The sequence below is a fragment of the Haemorhous mexicanus genome, chromosome 3, assembly GCF_027477595.1.
Source record: "Haemorhous mexicanus isolate bHaeMex1 chromosome 3, bHaeMex1.pri, whole genome shotgun sequence".
NCBI classification, from domain to species: domain Eukaryota; kingdom Metazoa; phylum Chordata; class Aves; order Passeriformes; family Fringillidae; genus Haemorhous; species Haemorhous mexicanus.
The window spans coordinates 81,128,173-81,152,140 of record NC_082343.1 but is presented as its reverse complement, the minus strand read 5'-3'; the positions used below and the strand labels follow the sequence as shown (position 1 = coordinate 81,152,140).

Below are 23,968 nucleotides of genomic sequence, written 5' to 3'. Positions count from 1 at the left end.
GGCTAAAAGCATATTCACAGATATTTCTGGATATTTTTAGTTTTATTGCAAATCAGAATTAAACCAAACTTCAAAATAACAAAATATCCTTTCTTCATCCATACTGACTCCCAGTACCAGTGCTGCCTATAGCTAGCAGAGAATATCCACATATTCAGGTCTGGATGCCTTTGTCTGAGAATAGACAACAAGAGGAGCACCTCTGAGTAAACCAGGGCAGAGTGGAAGGGAAACTCAGAAAAGACTTTCAAACAGTATGAACTAATAAGCTCAACTCTCCTTGTATTAAATAGTTAACTTCTGCATTCTTCTTCACCTACCAAAAATATGGTACCTGTGGGCAATTTTCCCCAAAAAATTTTCTGCCTGTACATGTTGACATTCTGTTTATCCTCCTCTGCTGCCACTTCATTCTTCTTTGTGATTTTGCTTCAATTCCTGTCTACATTTGGGTACTCCTCAAAATACACACTGGATTTCATGAGCTCCCAAAAGATGTTCTTGAATTTCTCTAATCTTCTAAAACTCAGCTTCATTTCTGTCTATCCTTTTTTTTTTTTTTCTGCAAGATCAATTTTGTCAGCAAATATGGTTCTTAATTTTCTTCTGGATAAGTCATGGTCTCAGGTTTTATAAAGGCCTCTAATCCTCACAATAACCAAAGTTCAGGGCTTTACACTCCAATCAGCAACAGGAGGTTGTTGTTTTCTCTCTGAAAAGATCTAATACATCATGCATTCAACTACAACACAAAAATTATTTCAGCTCGTATTTTCAAGGGGTCATTTATGCACTGTTATACTGTTGCTCTTGTATTGTTGCCTATTTATTTATTCCCTCTGTATCACGTAACAAAAAAAGCCACATCTATCAGCTTCATCCTTTTCAGTTACTCAGCTTTAATGCTTCTTTCCCAAGTAACAGGTGTACAATAATATTTTTCACTCTAAATATATTACTGTAGTGGAAAACCAGCACAATTACTTATACTTACTCAACTAAGAAAGTCATTACACTGAGAAAACTGCATATTGCTCCACCCACGTAATTCAGCTTAACAGAAGCAACAAACTTACACTCCATAAACTCAGAAACAATATTAAAATTTGAACATTAAATTAAACGAATACATTAAAGATGAATAACCTTTATGGCATTTATAAAAGAAAATTGTTTTAGTTGGGTTATAAATTTTTTTGTGTGCTAAGTCAGAAAACACAAGTTCTAGAAATGAAACATATCAGATATTGATTTCCTGTAACAGTGACTAAGAGATACATTCTTCACCAAGTTCATTTCAACTAGAAAAGGTAATTTCAAATTTAGCTGTAGTAACTCTGCTTAGCTTAACCTCCAATTTTCAGGGAAGTACTTCTGAGAAACTTTTACAATTGCTTTAAATTCTAACTGTATTCTAAGATATCATCAGGATTTCTTATGAAAGTGTGAACTCTCTTTACCCTAGTAGTTCTGATGTAGAACTTGAAAGAGAGAGGTGTATCTTATTTCCAGATGGGAGAGTCATCAACCCTGGCTAAGATCCACAGTACAGGAAGACCAGGAAAAATATGTTTCAGCTGGAAAAGTGTACACATGTACTTTCCATGAGTAACTGGAATGGTAGAAATATCTGTCAAATTTGAGATAATTGAAAACAATTCCTTGCTTGATTTGGTCAACACACTGGAGGGAAGGGATGCCATCCAGAAGGACTCCGACAAGCTTGAGGTGGGCTTCTGCAAACATTCAAGTTCAACAAGGCCAAATGCAAAATTCTGCACCAGGGTCAGGGCAATCCCAAGCACAAATGCAAACTGGGTGGAGAATGGATCAAGATTTTCTCCCTGGGGAGAAAGATTTGGGGGTGTTTGTGAACAAAAAGCTCAACAGAAGCTGGCAGTGTGCACTTGCAGACCAGAAAGCCAATCACACCCTGGACTGCATCAGAGGAAGCAAGGGCAGCAGGGCAAGGGAGGTGATTCTGCCCCTCTGCTGTCATGAGACACCACCTGGTATGCTGTGTCCAGCTCTGTGACCCCCAGCATAAGACACAGACCTATGAGAACCTATGAGAACAAGCCCAGAGAAGGACCACTGAGATGATCTCAGGGCTGGAGCACCTCTCCTACAAAGACAGGCTGATGGAGTTGGAGATGTTTAACCTGGAGAAGAGAAGGCTCCAGGGAGACCTTAGAGCAACCTTCCAATATCTAAGAAGGGCCTACAAAAACAGATGGAGAGGGACTTTTGACAAGGGCATGTACTGACAGGACAAGAGAGAATGGCTTCAAAATTGAAAGAGAGCTGGTTTAGATTAGATATTCAGAAGAAATTCTTTATTATGAGGGTGGTCAGACACTGAAACAGGTTGTCCAGAGAAGCTGTGGATGCTCATCCCTGGAAGTTCCAGGCCAGGCTGAATGGGGTAAAAGGTGTCCCTACCCCCCTCTGGCAGGGGACTGGAATTAGATGATCTCTGCAGTCCCTTCCAACTCAAACCATCCTATGATTTACAAGCTAAGAAAAAAGTCAAGATGGATGCTGCTACAGCCATGATCTATGCCAATATACAATACACACTGTAGTGTATCCACTGTATATGATGCAACAGGAGGAGTAATAGAATGGATGAGGCCATGCTAGCTCGAGAACCACTTGCATTATATTTTCTGGTTGTCTGCAGTACTTCTGGTAACTTCTCCTCAGGCCACTCATATACTTTTATACTGGCAGACATGGCTCAAGAATTTATCATCTTTCAATTGCACTAAAACAACATGACTCACAAATTTTAATGAAATTTTCATGGGTGAACATCCTTGAAAAAGCAAAATAACATGAGAGCTCAAATCAGTGGTTGAAAGATTCAAGGAATGCATGCAGTCATAGAAAATCCTTCATTACTTAGCAGCACACATCCACAGTACATACTCTAAAAAAACATGAGATGATTCCTGAAGACTACCACCATTGATTAGTAAGAAATCACACATACTACAAATGAGATAGCAACAAGTCACAAACAACACTGCAAAGTAATCCTGACCAAAACAAAGATTAGCTAGCTAGTAGATGGATGAGTGGGGAGGGAGAGTGAGAATTTCATCTGGAACTAAAGGGAGAAAAAAATCCATTCTTTATGCTACTTACTCCTGTAGGCTGAAATATCAGTCCATCCACTTCATGGCTAACTTCTCTGGCAAAGTTTCCTTCCAGGAGCTGTAGAACAAAAGAGAAAGAAAATCTTTTTCCATAGAGAAATGCACATCAAAGTGAGTAGTAGTGGATTATATGCCACTACTGCAATTGTTTGCCAGTAAACAGCTTATTTATGGTTTAATGTTAGAGCTTGGGAAATGCCAACGTCAACAAAGTAGCAGTTTCTACAAAGAATACTCAAGGCTAGAAAATCCTTTGTCCAAAAAGAAATACTTAGAAACCAAGATGATTCTTTATACTAGAAAACTAAGATATATCAATTCTAATACAGGACACTACAGTCATTTGCAAATTTGAAAATCCATTTGCCATTTTGACACACAAGTAGAACTTTAGAGTGAACTTATTTCCTGAAAAATACTTCAGGGCATCATTTGAAATTCATGTTTGACAGACTTCCTAACTAGGGCATAAACCAGTAACACAGCTACATGACTGTAAAACCAACTCTTTGAATTAATTTGTATCTTGACTACAAATATTGAATATTCTATTTAATGCTTTCAAAGACTGTGAATTCTGTATGGAGGTACATATACCCATCAAGATGAATTTACCAGAGAAAAACCATCTAATTAAACAAACTACTGAAACCAGTTAGTCAACAGTTATGAGAATTGATGATATACTTCCATATTAAATTCCGACTTGCCTAAGGAAAAGCAAATAACCAAGGAGAATTACAACTGACAAGTAATAGCAAAAATTAGGAGAATTACCAAAATACCTCTTTATTAATTTCAATTTGTTTTACTGTTGAAATGAAGACTCTGTCCTGAAGTTGTAGATACTTTTAGTAATATTTGAAAAACTTTGGCGCAAAAGTAACCACACAGTGATAAAACATAGCAAATACAGAATCAGTAAATCACAGTCAGTTTTCAAAGCATCATTTTGGCCTGGTTTGCTAATTTTGTACAATTTCCTTTCTAGAGCTCAACTTAACAACCTGCTGACCAAATTATTACTAAATTATTCAAATGAAGTCAATAAAGTACGAAAGGAGCTGAGAACTAACATTTGTATCCCATTATGGCGGTACAAGTAAAAGCAATGCAATTTTATGTTTTGTGGATCAAAAGCCTGTTGGCTAAATACTTCCAACAATAATGATTCAACACATTTCACTTAAACCTGTAACTGATTGCACAGAATGACTGATCATCTTGCTATAAAAAGCCAGCTTTTTCTCTTACCCAGTCATTAGCCTATATTTGTGTCTATATTTCCAACAACAAAGAAAGCTTTCACTATTCAACTTTTAGATAAAATTTAACTGGAAAAAACAAACTATGAGAGTACTCTCACGTGGAAAAGTACTTTAAGAATATTTAATTCTGAGTAAGAAACTATCCAATGAAACACAATTGTTCGGAAGAGAAAACCCATAATTGAAACTTGAAGCTGCACCTTGCTGTTATAACCTGTTGCTATCTTGAAATTTACAGCTGAAGTTCACAATGTAATGCATCTGCTACCATATGACTACACAAAATAATAATAAAATAATCCCAAATTCTTTCATAAATCTATTGTTAGTCTTTGTTTTTATTAGAGCAATGAGTGCATTGAAAAAATATTTAAACAAATGTCAAAAAGTTTTAAAAATAATGGGGTTTTAAAATTTCTACGCAAACTTCCATGGATCACTTGCAAGTTTCTTAGCAGTTCCAAAACTCACTGGCCAGTCATCTGTAATAAGAGTATGCTTCAAACTTACAAAAATGCACAAGACTGATTTCATTAAATTCAGGTACCAAAAAACGTCTCACTGAATAATGTTACTATTAAGAAATAAAGATATTTAAAAACAAACAAAAAAAAAAAAAGCAAAGAAAAACAAAACAGAAACTTCTAATTAGTTAAGACTACTTTTTACAAACTTCTGACGAACTTATCCAAAGGCATTGACCAAAGCGGCAAAGAGAGGAATCAATCACCTCTGTTTCTGCCTCTGTTTTTGAAGCTGTTAAGGAAATGACAATTTGAGTAGACAGTTACTTCGGTGTTGGAGCTTACAGAACTGAATTATGTATTCCATCCCAAAGTAAAACTTAAGAATATAGAAACAATCTTCAAAGTTGGAGTATGCGCAAAAGCCGAAAATAATTACCATGCTGTTTGGTCTGCAATTCTCTCCATACTGGTGAACATGTAGTTTTAGAAAACTACATTCAAGTACTATAACAACTTGATAAATAGAGAGGAAAATATAAATTAATATTTTTCCATTTCAGAAATACATTCTGATGCTTTTCATTCACTACTTAGACAGAATTACAAAATGTAAAGGCATCTGTCCCATCAAGCTCCCACCCAGTTTCAGAGTCAAACATGTTCTGTTTGGAGGTCCACAGTGTTTTCACTAAGACAGCTCCACCCAAGTGTCAATTAGACATCAAAGACAAAAGGATTTTAAATCCAGAGCAAGCCTCAACAGATAACTACACTTTGTACTCACAGTTATTCTGCTTTCATTCTCATTACATCAATTACATGTTCTTGAATGATAACTCTCTCTCTAGAAAGGAATTTAGACTAGGAAGGATTAGCAAGTGGGGGGAGGGAATGGAGGAAGAAATGTACATTTTCCCTGGCATTATTCCCATTAAAATTTTCTCGAGAAAGAAATTATGTAAAGGTTGTCTGTGAACAGCAGATTACACAGACATTGAACATTGCAGGTTTGGAATGACATGGAAATGAGCAGAAAAGGAATGTTTGACATACAAGCTAGGATTTTTTACTCTAAAAAAGTTACATTTTTTCAGTTTATGAACGTCAAATGCAAATATCATGGTTCATCTTTTAAAAAACGTTGTTCAACGTTCCACACATTCAAATTTCTAATTAACTTGAACAGAATGGGTTTTTTTAATCGGCGCCATGATAAATGGCACACCTGCTTGACTGGGATGACTGCCATGGATCAGATAAAGTGCAATGCATCTCAATGACATTTTATAAAAAATGGGTAAATGATGCAGGTGAACCAGCTCTTCTGGCATCCAATTCCATGTTGCCTCATGGCATCTAATTCCACCTGAGATCCACTTTGATCACTCCTTTCAGCTACCTTCTTCCCTGTGAACACTACAATAAGCCATATACTCATATTACAGTTTATTATTTAAACTCTTCCTTTCATACTTTTCAACTAAATTTAAAACTATCCCTACATCTAATAACACTTCTCTAAGCAAAAGAATGGTATAATTGCATGGACTGAGTGGAGCTGTATAATGAGTAACAGGATTTCTCCTTGCTCCTTAACCACTGAGAAGAAGAACAGAAAAAGAGCACTAATAACTTGCTGAAGCTGATTTTCCTAAAACACTGAACTAGTCAGCAGTTCTTCTGCAGACAATTGAAAATTCATGCTTTAGAGATCTCTCTGTACTTATACCAACAAAGAAATCACTTTGCTCCTTCAGCAGGAAGGGGAGAAAATTTAGCTGCATACAGATTCCATACAATGCTAGTAGGTTTTCATTAGTGTTTTGGTATTTCTGAGCCAAGACAAATAATTCTATGAGTTCAGTTATATTATCTTATTCATAAAATACATAGTCCAGCAGGCACTACTGTGCCTTTTCCTTTCCCTTCCTAAAAAAAAAAACAAAACCAAAAAACAAACAAATCTCATGGAAACACAACACAATGTGAGTTATGAGGATTCTAAAATACAATGATGACTCTGCAAAGTCATATCAACTTTCAACAAAATAATTTTACTAAGGTCCTTGCACACACACATCGCAATTATTGATCTCCTGTGTCACAATATGCAAATACTGCTAACCATTTTGACTCTATTTCTGATTCAGAACTGACACTGCAGGCTAGCCTCCTGAAATACTTGGGGATACAGAAAAAAATCCCTTTGAATGTTATAGTACAAAAAAAATACATGTCCCTTTTCCTTGCTTTTTCAATTTCAGAACTGCTATATGCTTCAAGTCAAGATAGAACAACTCTGGTCCTGCAGTCCCTATGGAGGACCAGAGTTGTCAAGCCTGCAGTCCCTATGGAGTTTTCCAGACCCACCTTCGAATTACTGATCACCTGGACCTGTTCACTCTACAGAGAGCTGTAACAGGGAACATACTTCACTCTAAAGTATTAGTTACAAATAAACTATTAATTGAATTGCCAGTCAGCCAGAACATAAAACACCTTCATACATGGGCCTACTGTCATCCCTAACTTCACAGAGCCAGCATCTTCACCATCTCAGGTTTCAGTCCAACTTAAAGGACTATCCCTTTCTCCAAGGATGACAGCCCTCACCATCAGCCTCAAAGAAATTCTCACATCCTGACAACTGTCGAGTTTATAAACATGAGCTCATACATCTCTGTAGAAAATCTACTACATAAATCTTCATAAATTCTGGTTTTGGTTTTGAATGACATCAGAAATCCCACAGAATGATTTTTATGCTAAGATAAGTTAAAATAATGCAAAAATAGTCTGGCTCAGATTCATTCCAACTATCACATTTCCGAAAAACACATCAGTCTGTATCAGGCAATGATGGAGCTATCAACCAAGCTACTAACATTCCAAACCCTAGCTTGCAAACAGTGTATTTTCAAAAGGAGGCCTCCTGGAAAAGAAGTAAGCATGCATTTGGTGGGGTATAAGCTTCCTTTCAGATGATACACAGGCTGCTGTGAGAGGCTTCAAAATACTATCAAATGCAGCTTAATGTCAAGAGAGGGAAGTGGTCCTCTAAGCTACAGCTGTAGCTCCTTCCTTCTCACCAGGATCCTTCCAGTTTCCCCTGTCCTGCAGCACCATGTCTTCTTCAGTTTGTTTTGTGTCTAAAAGCAGAGAAGGTATCAAGAACCAAACATTTGCTTTCAGTCTCAAAGCAAAAAATCATCAAACCATGTGAGTAACTATGTCATAGGGGAGAAAACTTTCATATATTATTTAAAAATTAAACCCAGAATCTCAAACTTTCCACAAATAGAAGTTGGCTAGTTCACATTTTAACAGAAATAGAGCCCAAACCAGAGTGTTCAAAGAAGTTTTGACTTCGGTTCACTGACTGAATTACTACAAATACATGGTAAAACTTTCAAAACAAACTTTAGTGACTCTGGGGAATTCATGTTTTAGGGATTAAAGGGAGCACACACCTTCTGAGGTATAGATTTAAAAAAGGAAAAAAAAACCCAAAAACAAACACATGAAACTCAATCTATGCAGACTTTTATCTTTTCACATTCAGGATACCAACAACTCATCTAACATTGCATTGCAAGTAAAACAGCTGATCTAAACAAACCTAGTGTAAATTAACAATCTGGGGGCAGGTGGGAGAGGATCAAAGACACATCTCTGGCAGTTCTATTGCTTCCTACCCCTCCCTGCTCCAAACCAGATATAATATGGATCACCATTTCATACTAACTTTCAGACAGCTATGAGGATGAAACCTTCTCCTCTCACGCATATTTAAGTTCCTCTTCAAGTGTTATGCTCAAGTGCCAAGTAATTTATTTAGAAAGCTCTGCAATCTCAAATTACAGCATGCTGTGATGGAGAATCACAATCTTCATTAAGCTGTCCAATGAAGTACTGCAATTAAAAAATTAATTCCTATTTCTCAGCAATTTTTTAGTCCCTTCAACTTTTCTTCCTTGATCTTCTTTTTAGACTCCGAACAAGACATCTTTCAGAGGTTTTTTTTTACAAACAAGGTTCACTTTTCAAACATTTCACAAGGAAGCAGATGTAACTCTTCAAATATTTCAATGTGTCCTCAAAAGATATCCCACAGATACCATTTTTTTTATCAAATGAAACCATGTCATTTAGACTAGACAGAATATTCCAGAAGGGCCACAGCAGCAAGAAAAAATGCACTCCCTGTTCTCTTCCACAGCAATCTCCTTTCAAGGAGATCTCTGCATACTTGAGCACTTGCCAAAGTATTTGACAAGCCAATGGCTTATTACAACTGGCTGCTTGCCTCAAAGTGGCTCCTTCCAAGTAACTCTGAAGATCCTGAAATCATAGCCCATGGTCTCAGGAGTGTGACTTAACACATGGTCATAAAGCAAAGATTTCTGCTTCATTGTTAACGTTCATTTCCCTCTCAAAACCACAAGTGATCTCTCATTTACATGATTTCAAGTTTTCCTCCAAATGACCTATAAAAATGCTAAAAAGCAGATTTTCAATAATTTAACATGACCTAGTTCCCCTGCATCAGTCTCATTTCCTAATCAAAATATGATATGCTACCTTACATCAAATAAATGGGGTAAGAACGGTATGAGTTGAAGTGTATCTGCATCAGGGTAATGTCCAATACCATAATGCATCCTCCTTCATTAGTCATTGCATTTAGCTATATTTATCTTACCAGCAATAAAAGGCAAGAAAGGAAATGCATGATAATAACTGAGAGTACAGTCAGAAAACCACAGCTTATACTAAATATTCTAAAGTTAATATGCTAAGAAAAAATCATGAACTAACAAGTATTTCCTGGCCCATGTCAATGATCTAAAATATGCATAAAGGAAAAGTAGGATCAAAAACTGCAGAAAATAAATTAAAAACTGAGCTCTCTAAGAAGAAATTGCTTAAAGAAGTTTCCTATGCTAATTAGGAACCAACACATATTGAAGATAACTGCTACATTTTTAGTAAACCAGTGAAATTATCTACTTTGCCTTAACTACATAAGGAACACAAAGTATAACTTCTCACTTGCTCATTACTTAAAAAGAAATTTCATGCTTTTGGGCTGTAAAATCAGGGCTGCAAAACTGTATGAAAATCCTTTAAAAATTCATGCTCAAAGCTCAAATCCTAGTTTTCACACAGCTATCCAACTCAAGATGCTAATTCTAGACAAAAACAGAGAAAAGCTGCAAACATTATTATGTCTGTATGAACACTTACTTATGGAAAGCACTTGATGTCAACCAGTAACCCAGTAACTAAACAAAAAGAGTAAAAGTAAACTCCCAATGTTCACCTGTTGAACAAAATCACTGCTATTTCGAACTGTGTAATCTCTGGCAACAGCTGAATCATATAACGATGAAAAATATACCAAATGACTGTGTAAAGACACATGGGAATTTTTTCAGTTGATAAAAGTTAAAAATGTATACTTTTTATAAAATATTATTTTATCGAAAACCTTTCAATTTGTTAATTTACTAGAAACTCTGAAATCAATCATACTGAAAGACTAAAAATAACCTCTTTACCAAGTTAATCATACAGAACATTTTTGCTCAAAAGACATGAAAAACACCTAATTATGGCAATAGATTTGTTCCTTATAAGAATGAAAGCAGATAATGGCAGCATTGTGAGACTGATGTTCACTAATATGATCAAGAGACTAATTATTATCCATGAATCATTTGTAGCATTCAAAACTTGATTAATGTCAGGTCAAGTTTAACATGTGATAGGTTTTATTAGTAATGCTCAGCTATCCCACAGCTTGTCAATGTACACAAGTGCCATCTGTTAGGTGTAGGTATAGCCAACAGCCACAACAAAAACACATTGGCAACAACTGGTCACTGAAGTATGTTTTAAGCATTCCATAAGGAATACCCTAAAAATTTTAAACACACTAGACCAGAATCCAGTACTAAAGACCTGATAAAGACAGGAAACTTGAAGCCCAAAAAAAGTGAGCATGCAAAGCATGTTTCTCTCTTTTGAAAGGTCAGTCAAAGGTTTGTTTAATAATACTGAATATTTCACAGGCTGACCAGTTTCTAGGAACAATTTTTTTTTTGCAAGAGGAGTATGTAGCTTCCTCTCTACACTCCTCCATGGATGCTCAGCAAGCATTCCTGTTCACTCATGGTATTCAAATACACATGGTCTTAACGGCTCATCTAGCAAAACACTGTTAGAGGATGCTCAATCTGAAATTCATATTCCACAAAACACCATTCAATGATAGCCTTCCATTTGTTTTAATTACAGATAACGGTAAGAAGAAACCCTTTTGTAGGAGGGTCACTTTCTAGTATTTCCCAGCACTTTGTGGAGGTCAGATTTACCAGGGGTCACCTCTCCCATGTACAGCCCATTATAGCAGGACAGGAAGTCACCTGCGTACTTCCACCAAACCTCCTGAAGCTCTGCACTAGTAACACTGTGAGCAGCAAAGTTGAAATAACATGAAGTGGCAACAGACAGGTGCATGCACAGAGAGGAAGGAAGGTGACCTAATTCTGGGTTTGCTCTGGCAACTATGTATTTCCCCTCTGCCTACAACTAGTTAGAAACTCAGCAGGAGCATTGAAAGAAATATTTACATATCTCATCAGAACAATAGCTCTCTCAGATGTATTATTAACATGTTCTTATTTGATGGCCCTCTTGCATTCCAAGTGGATGAAGCTGAAAGGCTGCAGATCTAGGCTGCCACTGGTACCTGCAATCTGCACTTTTGCTCCAAGTAGTCTGTTTCCTGCTGAAAAAGGTGATGTGCAGGGCTCCCAGACTCCTTTGTGTCAAAATCAAACATGTAAAAGTCAAATATGCTGAAGAGTTAATGCTAGTCAGCAGACCATAGACCAAAAATAACATAATTCCAAGAACCACAACTACTAGAGAGTGTCTTTCTCAACCATTTGCCCATATAATTTCATAGTCAGTGACTGACAAGGACCCAAACTACTAGTGACTGGTCATTAGCATTCTAATGACACCACACTTCATTACCTTTTAGAACAGCAATTCTGCAGAAAAGTCTTCACTGGAGTCCATATATTTTTTCCAGGAGAGGTTTATACTCATGTGATAGGGAATGAGCAACACCTCCAAGCAAGAAAGCCAAAGAAATTAAACCCTGTAGCTTGCTTTGTGCCATGAGGCACCTCTTAGGAAAAAGCATGTTGGGATGCAACCTTGGATGTGAAAGTCAAAGTACCACACTAGCTTGGTTTCACTACCCAACCACACAGGAAAAAAGTGCTGTTGTGGACAAGAGTAAAATACATTGTGAGGGTGGCAGGGAATCAAGTTTGATGGTTCTAATTTTTTTTTTTTAATATCCTCTTGGATTTGCAGCCAATTCATTACCAGCACTCTTCAAATATGCTAATAACACTAGCTGTATGCCATGTTTCTTAATTATTTGGAGACATCTTAGAAAAACCTAGAGCATGCTACAGTAAGAGCTCCCCTGAGCTATCACCCATGTGCTGGTTCTGAGCGAACAACTCCAAAGGTTGCACACCTAATATATTCAAAACAATACCCAAGAATAACATAAGCACTATGTGTGTTAATGCTTAATTTGACAGCACATCTGCATTCCTGAATTCAAAATAAGCATGAGGCATTTCTTACTGTCAATCTCTTCTCAAAAACACAATTGAGAAACTGACATCAATTAAGTACAATGTTTTCAAATGCTTCTTTCAAATAACAGAAATAAGCTCCTCCAAGAAACTTTGACTTTTGTGATAGCTTCAAAATTAGAGAAATGTGGACTCCTGGAAGCTTTGTGGGAATGACCCTGCCAAACAGCAAAATTTCATATTTATTTTTCTTGACAAAGAAACAGCAATATATTTCATGGCTTGGCCATTTCATGTGCTGAGCTCTTCACAGTTCTCTGCTTCAAACTGCATGGTGCCTTCATTTTCTTTCTTTTAGGCACGGGGATGTCGCCCACATCACTCTCCCCACACTCTCCTACCTGGCACGACACACCCATCTGAGATTACAGTGTTGCTGGAGCCAGAGGAGATTTAATACTCTCCACTAGCAAATGCTTTGATCTATTTACACATTAGCTGCAATCTATGACATTCCTGAATGGAATGCAAAAGATGCTCAGTAAAATGTAACATCTTCAACTGAGCATGGCTCTCATTACACTGATGCTTGCAAGCTCCCTAATACTCTGGGTTTGACCAAACACTACATTCAGTAGTTCTTCTGATTTCAAATGGAAGTGCATGGCACTGGTTTGAGTACAGTGGGGCTGAATGATCTTCCACTGTTACATAATTGATAAGGTTTATCTGTTACCCAGCCCCTGTGTAAATCTGTTATCCAGACCCTGAGTAAACTGTTTCAATGTAATCTGGTCTCTGGTTGCCAAAATTGTGGATAGGTCTGTTTTAATTAAAGCAGATAATTGAGGATTTTATTTTATTAAGCATTTCTAATAAGACTTGTCAACAAAGACAAAACTGTATACACCGTTTATACAATAATTCAGTCAGACACAAAACTGATATACAAGAACATAATGTTTTCATACATTTACTGTTCCAATTCCTGATTCAAACTGGGCTAATATTTTATACTGGGCCTGAAGCATAGATTTTAACAAAAAATTAAGATTTAACTTTATATTCTGGATGTTTAAAAAATCAGATTCTTCTGCTATGCAATGGCACTTCAGGGCTTTATTTGCTATAAAGTTGAATTTAAAACTGTAAAGCCATAATAGTAAAATGCTAAGATTTTGTAATTTCTTTATTTTAAAGATTAATTTTGTTCAAGGTCTGGTTTTGGGGTTTTTTCTCAAAATTGAGCATATTACAAGAAAAGAAACAGCTCACAGCAATGTCCTATAATCTTGCATCATAATAAGTTGCTTTAAATTTCACCCCCATCTTTACCATTTTCTTTGTGCTTTTATTCATTTTATCCAAATTAAGTGCATGTCTCTTGAACGTCATTCCAATAGGAGAAGGCTGATGGCTTCCCTGTGGAGCTGCATTGCCAGAAGGCAGTTTGGAAAGTGACAGGCTGTGAAGTGGCACAATGGACAATATTAAACAGTTGCCCCTCAATTAATGAGTGGAGTGACCCACTTAGTCACCACAGCTGAGTCTTCTAACTAATTCAGAAGATATCAAATATACAATTCAATTGTCCATACTGGCATACCAACTGGTAAATAGGTCCAAACAGATTTGCATTTCCCTGGTTTGGTAATACGCCATAAAACTGAAAGAAGAAATCATTGTAAAAGACACTTTTCCTACTTAGAAAGGTATATAATATTTCCACTGTACAAAATACAGAAGAAATAATTTACAAAAATGTTAGAATGTTCAAATCTAATGTTAAATTGTTAAAAGCTAAGCTGAATATGTACTGTCCTGATGTTTAAACTTACAATGTGCACCAAGTAGAACACTTCATCCATACAGCTTTATTTTTCTACTAGTTTCAATGCTTTCTTTCTCACATGATAGCTTGACAAGTCAGAATTTAATTACATATTCCACATCTGAATCATTCTACATTAATTTAATTTGTACCACTAGCAATATCTAACATGGGCCACAAGTTATGAAAATAATCCTTCATGGAAATATCCTAGACTGTTTGTTTTAACTTCAGTAGATCACTTTCTGAAAAATGTGAAATGTAACTAACGTGTGAATAATTTCTTAAACAAAAACAAAAAAAACTTCATTCCTAACCAAAATACTACTGTGCTGAAATATTACATTTGACCTTCAACATCATAAATAATAATAACCAAAAGCAAGTAGCCTAATCCTCTTCTGTTTACTCCAGGAAACAAACACAGATTCTTCTTCGTGAATGGGTCTCCTTAAGTGACTCCAGCAAAGCAAGGAGGCTGAGAAGTTAGCCACAGCTGAGTCAAAGTTTGCCCTAGCTTGAGGGAACTCAAATCTAAGCAAATAGCTGCTGCCTCCCTGTCCCACAGAAAGTAAAGGAACAGTCAGAAGCAGCTGGACTCCCCACCATTACTGGCCTACAAAGCCTCTGCTACCCTCAACCTCCCACTGACAGAAATTATGTTTACTGAATAGTATTCACATCATTGCAGTGCTGCAGCCGGCTGCATGAAATAGTTGCAGTTCAAGCACTGAATTTCAAGTGGCAGTAACCTACATTCACAGCTCAAGATCTGCAGTTTAGTCACATATTTCATCTTACAATTTACAAAGCTACCAGTTCAGCTGATTGTCTGCACTTACCTTTACAACTCATGTGGTAAAATAACTTTGAACAACCAGGCTGAAGTACTACATGCTGGGACATAAGACAGCTGCAAAGATTTCAAATTCTAGTATAAGGTAACATCTTTGCAGCTTCTAATTCCCTATGTGTTTACTAAGTTCCTTAGGTCAATGATTATTTGTGTTTACAGAAGAAAAGCATGCCAAAAAGATGATTTAAGTGAAGGTTACACCAGCAGAAAAGCATCTAAGGGTGAAATAAGGCAATACTGCTTTTACACCATTAAACTTTTCATTCTTGGGGAGATGGAACAGGAGTGAGGAAGAAATGTAAGAAATTAAAAATAAAAACAAAACAAAATGGTAGAGGGGACATGGGTTAGAAGACAATTAAAAGTTGATTAGATGATAAATAGGCCAAAACCTTGGAATGGAACAGATGGAGTGAGGAATATGATGTAGGCCAGACATGAAGAATGGCTGCCAATCTAGGTCAGGAAATGCAGGATCAAAAGGTGAGCCGATTAAACTACTCCTGAAGGCATAGAAAATCAAAACAAAAATAAAAACAGAGGAAACAAATCTTCTTGGCAATAAAAAACCTCCAGATGGTAACATTCCCTCTCCACTGAGATGGGGATTTCAAGATCTTCAATAAATAGATAGAGTATTTGATATTTCTGCAACCACCATTATTGCCATGCAACTTTTCTGTCTTCTGTCCCATGACTGCAAAGCTTCTCCTCATGTTGTAGGCAACTTGGAGATATAAGACAGGGTTTTGTCATTTCCAGTCAGTTTTGGTTAACAGCTCTCTTGGCAGACACAGATGAGCAATGTCTGCATATTCTGCCCTTTATCAGGGTTCACTCTTTCAGGGCATGCAAATACTAGATTACAGCTGCCTCAGATGCCTGCAAAATACATGAACAGCAGCAAAGTGTGCACTTACACATTCTCCTGCATCATCAGAAGTCCACAGCCACTTAATTTTTCAAAGCAAACCATCTCAACAGGAGCTATACCTTTATTGGTATAAACTCTAAATATTCCACCTCCCCTAACTACAACAAAAGCAGTTTTAAAAAGTAAAAATAAAACTCCAAATGTGAAATAAACAAGGAGAACAAAGTAAGTCACTTGTCAGTTCACAGATTCAACTGAAAACTTTTAAAAGGATCCTAGACCACTTAATCTTCTAGCAGAGATTACCTTCCCTCTAATCCCTCTAGGACAAGCTGTCATTTTAAAACCAGATAATGGTCTAAGAACTGACAAGTCATTGACATACAGTGTGCTAACATTTGCAAAAGGTTGTTCACTTGACCTGTAGCATTGTTTAACCTTTAGCCCTTTTGTTCCATTGAGAGTGATGGGCACAATTCTCCATGGGACCACAGACTGCACAGAAAGGAACTTTTTTCCTACTCCTGCTGGACAGAATTTTCACTACACAATGGGCTTTAGTGATGACATCCAGACTGAAACTGTTCACACAAAAAAACATTGCAAGAGAACTGTGAATTGGTTTAAGCAAGGAAAGCCAAGAGTTGGACCATTTTCAAGAATATAATTATTTCTATGCACCTGTACTTCCTGCTCAATATAATGAAAATAAAATCTTGGTGAAAAGCCTAACATTCCTGTAAATACAAGGCCATGGTTCAAAGCCTAAGAGTATGAAGCATTTAAAGCACTAACCTAAAACTCAGCTTCTTCCACTGACTGCTGCAATCCTTACACAATGGGTGGGAGAATTTGACCATATCATCTCCTTGAATTCTGATACAAACCAATAAATGCAAAGAAAGCAAGCTACACAACAAAAGTGAACAATCATGCAAATGTAATGACAAACACCAAAAATTCAACTTTGCTCAAAAATGTCTAAAAGAACCTGGAAGTTACATTAAAAGGAAGTTCCCAGCTAACACTAAAATATTAATCTGTGCTTAACTGATTTTAGAGGAAAAAAACTTTAGTGATACTGCTTTCTTCATCAGTATCAGAGTTCAACAAAGCAATATTTTTAGAGACTCTGAGAATATACAATCTGCTCTCCAGTGACGGTTCATTTCTTTTGTCTTACCACTAAAACTTAGTCTTACAAAAAATAACAGTCCATCCAAACATCTTAAAATAACCCTGAAGGCAATATTACAAAGACACAGCCTTTATTTCCAAAATCCAAAACTAAATCTCAAGACACAACTACAAACGCTGTCCTACTTGATAATTGCACTTTAAAAGTGCATTTCATTTCACAGTAAATTGATTTCCAGATTAAAAAAAAATCAGTCAGTACCCAATTCTGGTAATAAAGTTCCAAATCCATAACTCAAAGAACATTTTCATTAGTGGATGTATTCTATAACACAGCACAAAGCTTACTGCTGTTTCAAATAATTACTTCCACTTTTTCACTGAAAATAACTAAGTTATTATATAACTTAGTTATTTTCAGTGAAAATTAGTGTTTTCTACATGGAATTTTTTTTCTGGTATAATTAAAAGTTTTAGCCACTTTTTCTGCTATTAAATATAGCAGTGAGGCTCCTGCCTTTTGAGTAATCTTCCTACAGTCCACACAATCTAACACACATTTACTGATACATTATTTTTAATAAAAAGAATGGAATAGAATGTCTTAACTCAGATCATAGAAAGGAATGATGGATGGAGACTGTGAAAAAGAGGTCTAGAGCATTCTCTTGTCAAGTTGAAACTGCATCCTGAGAACATGTTTCAAAAATTAAAGCTTCTCAAAACAAAAATAAGATGTGATGAAGTACACTTGATTCTTTCCTTGATCCCAAGCAAATCCCAGTTACACTGGAAAAAAACCCAAAACCAAAACCAAAAACAAAACAAAAAACCCCACCAAAAAAATAAAAACAAAAACCCAAGCAACTCAAAATCATACTCCAAAAGTTTTATGAAACCCATTCTGACAAGGTATGAGTTTTCCACTTTTTCACTCTTGAATATGCTGGTGCAATCAGAGAACCATCTTATCTGTGACCAAGGACTGCTACCTTCCTTGAGTTTTGAAAACAACAACCTTGGGTGCAGCTTAAGAAGCCACATCTTCTCTCAGTGAATACATTGCAAAGAAAGTAGGGAAGAAACCCAGGCTTAAAAATATCACAGCTTTTTTGAGACCACTCAAGGGTGTAAATCTTTAAGCATCTTGTAATGGTTTTACCCCAGCCAGTAACTAAGCACCACAAAGCTGCTCATTATAGTCAAGAAAGGAAGGATCCTGCTAGATCCTTTCTAAAGATGAAAGGATTCAACTCTTCTTGGAAAAGAAAAGAAGAACATCTAATTGAACATAAGTAGAAGATCTACCTAAGCAGGTCCCACTTGTCATCCTTTAGGATCCATTCAGCAGCACCTGTCTCTGGAGAGGGATTGACGGATATGAACAGACTTAGAGGATAGAAGGTATTCCTTGTCTTCCTGCAGACCTTGCTGTCCTGCACATAGAGTTGGCAAACCCTCTCAAGACATTCATCACTGATGCAAGAGGAAGTCTGCTCGCTTTTTCAGCTATACTGATGAGGCATTCATCACTACGTTTGTTGCTATAGTTGCAGAGATGACTAAATAAAAATAGGATAAAGATCCTTTGGGCAAAACAATACTATTTTTAAACAGTCTTTTTTCAGAAAAGGGGGCAATGCTTCAATAGACTGGACTACTCTTTATAGTCCATTCTGACCATACATAATGAAAAATTCACAAAGTTATGATGAATATGAAAATGCAAGGCTTTTTTCATTGCCCTAAGGAAGTGTTACAGGAATCATACTCAGAAGTAATGAAATAGAAATAAGATTTTGAGGTAAGTAAGAGCAGCAATAATTCTTAGTTTGTATATTGATCTTTCGAGAATATATTTTTATTAATACTATTCTTTTGAGCAGCTATAGATTTGAAATCTATTTTGAACCAATAATTATTTCTCTTAAGTGTTTACCAGTATTGCCTTAGATAAAACTTCACATCAATACTGGTACTGCTACCTAAAACTCCTTACAGTTATCATAGGGCATACAAACAATTCTCAAATATTGACATAAAACATCTTGCTTATTGAAAACAGTGATCAGATTTCAAGCCTCCTAAGAAGTTTTCTGTTGTAAGAGTAGTAAAAAGAACATATTTCACTAGGTAAGACTGATTTAAATGAGGACAAAAATACTCTATAACGTACATTGTACAAAAAGAAAAATGTGCATCCTAAACTCCAAAATGTTGAAGGCTTTAGAGTCTTTCATGATTGATACTTAAAACACTCACTTCAAACCAACCAAAAACAAAATAAAAATCCAAGGAAAAAAACCAAAGAAGACATACACCAACCCCAAATATTCCAATAAATTAGAAGTGTATAGATATTCATATCTCAAAGATGCTTTTAAGGTGGTGGCAACACATTAGGGTAAAAAATTGTTGACTGAACTGCATTTGAAACATAATCATCTCAAATGCAGATTGCAAGGTCCTTAAAGTTTTACCTGGTACTTCAGATTTATTGATATCTTCAAATACTGTTTTCTAAAAACCTGAGATAAGTAATAAAACCAAAAAACCCCACTTTTCAGAATATCCCAAGCTGCCAGTCACCCCACAACAATTATTAAACATTTGGTTAGCAGACGAACTCACTGGAAGACACAACAAAAATGCTGAAGGAAAACCTAGACCTACCACTGTTATACAGCCTCCAGTACTACAAGATAAAACAACTGAAATCAAGCTTACCTTTCTGGAAGTGTAAATGTCAAAAAATGGTTTGTTTCGAACACTGAACGGCTCCTGTGCCTTGTCAATGAGACCACTTTTCATCTTTTCATGGCGTGGAAATATAATCTCTTTCTCTATACATGCAAGTCGAACATTAAAATCACAGTCTCCAACAGGCTGTCCCTGCCAAGTTACAAAAATCAGTATTAAAATCAAACACCAAGTTATTTGAACAATATAAGTTTTCCTAACAAAATATACAGAAAATTACAGATACATAGAAGAATTATCAAGTTACTAAATTTTTTCCCAAATGTGTCGTTTTCAAACATTTTTTTCTCAGGCTATAAGAGGTTTAACCAAATCAAAGTTCACAGAGAGCTAGAAACCTGTAATATGCATTCAAACATACATGATTTAAACACCTAAATACCTTTGAAGTTAAGTAAAATAATTTAAATACTCCCTAATTATAGCTTTTATATGGCAGCTATACTTCTCCACATAGCTTTCTTCTGAAGTTATTTAGATCATTTTGTTCACAATACTTTTAATGACAAAGCAACACTTGATTTACACATTTAAGTGAACTCCTTGCTCCAAGTGCAGCATATTTATGCCTTGAAAGAAACATTAATTATTGTTCATTTTTCTGCCATAGAAAAGAGAAAAATAGGTGCAGTTGGAAATTGTGCCAATAAACAATGGCTACAAAAACCTGCAAGATATTTGAGAGCTCAGTCACAAAAAGGCAGTAAAACCCTTCGCTAAGCCTCAGCAGCATATCCTGACCTTTCAAGATCTGAAATAAACCAGCAGCTTTACATTGTTCTTTTTACATTTGGTGCATTGCACCAGATCAGTATGAGCATTCAAAATGCGCATTTGTCAGATTAGTAACAGCTTGTAATGGAGTTCATTATACTTTGAGCAATAGATGGTGAGGAAAACACGCTATGGATATCACTGGAACAAAACAAGCCACTGTCAACTAATAAATTCTAAAGCACGTTTCAATCGGAGGTGTCACTTTCACAGCAATGACACAAAACTCATAGATTTGCATTGTTACAAGTGTGATTAAGCACAGAAAGTTATTTACATGAGATCATCCTTCATTTTGGCACCCCATTCACACAAGAAAATAATTTTCAAAACCCATTCCTTTGTCCTCCCTTGCCTACAGGGAATAAGCTCACAGAGCTTATTCCCTGTAGGCAAGGGGAATAAGAATTGCTTGCAAACCAGAATTCTTCAAAAATTGAAAGCAATGAGCAAAGGAAACTGGGAAGACATGGAACTCAAATCATCAGCGGCAGCAGTACAGCTGAGCAGAAGAACTGGGTACCAGGTACCTCCTGCACTAAAGGCAGCTCAAAGGAGAAAAGCACTGCTCCAACATGCATCAGAGAAGATCTGAGCGGGTCAACTGGAAAGAAGGCCAAAAACAAAAATGGCAAAATGACATTCTGATGAGGCATACAAAGGTAAGAGAGCAAGTAGTATCTGAACAGGTGTCTCAATTAGGAGAAAAACAGTGTGTCTATTTCTAATAACATGAATTTAATCAGTTCTTTCCAAAATCAAATTGGCTTTCAGCAAAACCTTTGACATTTCATGCTCCCAAAGCAGCATTAAGCTTGTCTTATATTTCTTTGCTAGCATTAGAACCTACTAGACCTCTATCGTAAGTCCAGTTGTTCACGGCAACAGCTTCAAGAATTATGTATTGCTCCCATACCACACGTAACTCACAACCACTTTCTTTTAGGACTCTGCTTCAGTCTACATAAGAGCAGGCAGCACAGCCACCATCACTCTGTGGGGAAGCACATCTTGCACAAAGCCTGTGGCAGACATCATGGGTGAAATGCCTCCTAATCTCTGCTCACTGACCCATGCTCGTGAAGAAGAAAGCTTAGCTGGCTGGTAATGTTGCCTTCAGTGTTGTCCTCCTTTCAAACATGAAGGTCTTATCAGTAAAGAGCCATTAAAATGAATGGAAAATTAAGAGTATGGAAAAATCCAAGGGGCAAGAGAGTGGTTCACTCTTCACTCACTTCTCACAGAATACAGACACATGATCTACAGATTTTTGAGTGCCTCAGACAAAATGTTGGAAAATCAATCAATCAATCAATCAATCATTCCTTTCTTCTTTTTTCCTCCCCCTGTGTAGCATACTTGAGTACTCATCCATACAGTGACTGAGCTTGCCCTGGTTTGTACATGTAATTAAAACACAGAAAACACATCTCAACCTCTGTAACAACTGACTGAAGAACTGATTGAAGAATTCTTTCCTGGGAAACGTGTATATATATATTTTATCACTTCAAAGAACCCCAATAATTCTCTAGGCAGATTTCAGCAATATCTAGTGCACATGCTCTCTTCCCTATAGTATCTTTCCCACTCAGCCACATTTTATTAGTAGGTCTGAAAGAGCAAATTAACTAATTAATATTTCATACATTTGAGTTTCCAATAAGCCTATAAGCAGTTAGGTTATTTAGAAAGCTTTTTTACAATGACTCCTTCAAAAAATGGTTTTGTAGAGTGATTTATATTTCCATCCATAAACAGTTAAATTAAAAGCTGAGGCAACTTCATATGCACCATAAACCAGCTGAATCACTTTATTTTCCTTAAAATATTCCTTTCACTTTTCTCATCTACTTGGAACTAATTATTTCCTGCAGTTCTGCCAATCATATATTTCTATTTTAAAGCTTGTTAAGTAGAAGGGTATATTACCACTAGGTTCCATCAAATAAAGGTCAAAGCTAGGTTGACATAAGATCATATGAGAAAGGAAAACACAGACAATGCTGCCAAGCTACTTCTTCATCAGACGAGTAAACTAAGAAGTCAAAGAGTATTTCATTCTTACAAAAGTACAGGACATTAGCAATAAGAAAATTAGCACATAATTGAATTTAACTCAAGGACATAGCAAATAAAAGCAATATTGTAGGAGAGTGGCTCTTTTTTTGTAATTAGACATTTCCCATAATTACAAAAAATGTTGCTAATGTACAACACATTTTTCCCAGACATAGCCAAAATCTTGAAGTGATAAAATTCTGAACTTTTAGCAAATAAGTAGGAGGGCAACGTAGGCTGCAATAAATAATTCAGAGACCTTGACAAAACCAGGAAGAGATTATTTAATGTATAAAGCACACATTTAATAATTGTCAAAAACCAAGACATTGATGCATATATAATCTAAATCCAGGCATTAAGTAATAGCATGTTTTAGGCAATACAGATGTTTTACTAACTTAAGCATTCAGATAATTAAGATCTTATTCCAATATGTAGGTTTTTACTCATCTGAGAAGGATGAGGGTCACTACTGCTTGACAGCATAGTTACTGAAATACATAAAATGGTAATTCCTGTTCTAGACATTTTTAACCTAAAATAAGTGTGTTAGCAAAGGGTAAAACAAAATTAACAAGTAGCATGTATCTCCTACCTATGCTAGAAAGTTACACTTCTCTCCCACTGTAAATAAAATGTATCCTAAAGCAAAATATCATTTACACAAGCCTTAACAGAAGAGTCATCTGTTGAATCCACACCTCTTCCTCACACAGCTGAGCTTTCTTCACCTGTTGAAACTCTGTGCATTGCACTAAGGTCACAGCATGGAGTGGGCTTGCAAAATATAGTTTTGATGTTAAAACATCCTCCACACAACTTCAAAACGTAAGATGAAATTTCTACTGAACTTTGAAATCCACCCAGGACTCAATATTTCTAAATTTAAACTCCAGTTTTTTCAAATTAACTTCTCAACAGAAATCATACCTAACAAGTCACATAAGAATCACAAAAAAGAAATGGATTTAAAAACACTGAAAAACAGGGTCTGCAGCTCATTTAATATCCATTGTCTTGAGCAGATGGAGGAAGGCAATTTATTAGCTGAATGGAGATTAGAAAAAAACAAAGGAAAAAAAAGAAAATAAAAAAATGCCACCACCAAAAAAACCCCACCCACCCAACAAGACCAGTCCCTCTAACAATGC

At 36.2% G+C, this 23,968-nt stretch overlaps 1 protein-coding gene across 2 annotated transcripts in view; it reads right to left on the bottom strand.

The window, feature by feature from the left end:
• RNGTT (RNA guanylyltransferase and 5'-phosphatase) overlaps positions 1–23,968 on the bottom strand; it is a 170,772-nt gene that overhangs the window by 87,379 nt on the left and 59,425 nt on the right. For both annotated transcript variants that reach the window (XM_059842477.1, XM_059842478.1), the window contains exons 11-12: positions 19,947–20,111; positions 3,151–3,219 (exon numbers count right to left, since the gene is read on the bottom strand). In XM_059842477.1, coding sequence (XP_059698460.1) covers positions 3,151–3,219; positions 19,947–20,111 — 234 coding nt within the window. The remainder of the gene's footprint in view (positions 1–3,150; positions 3,220–19,946; positions 20,112–23,968) is intronic.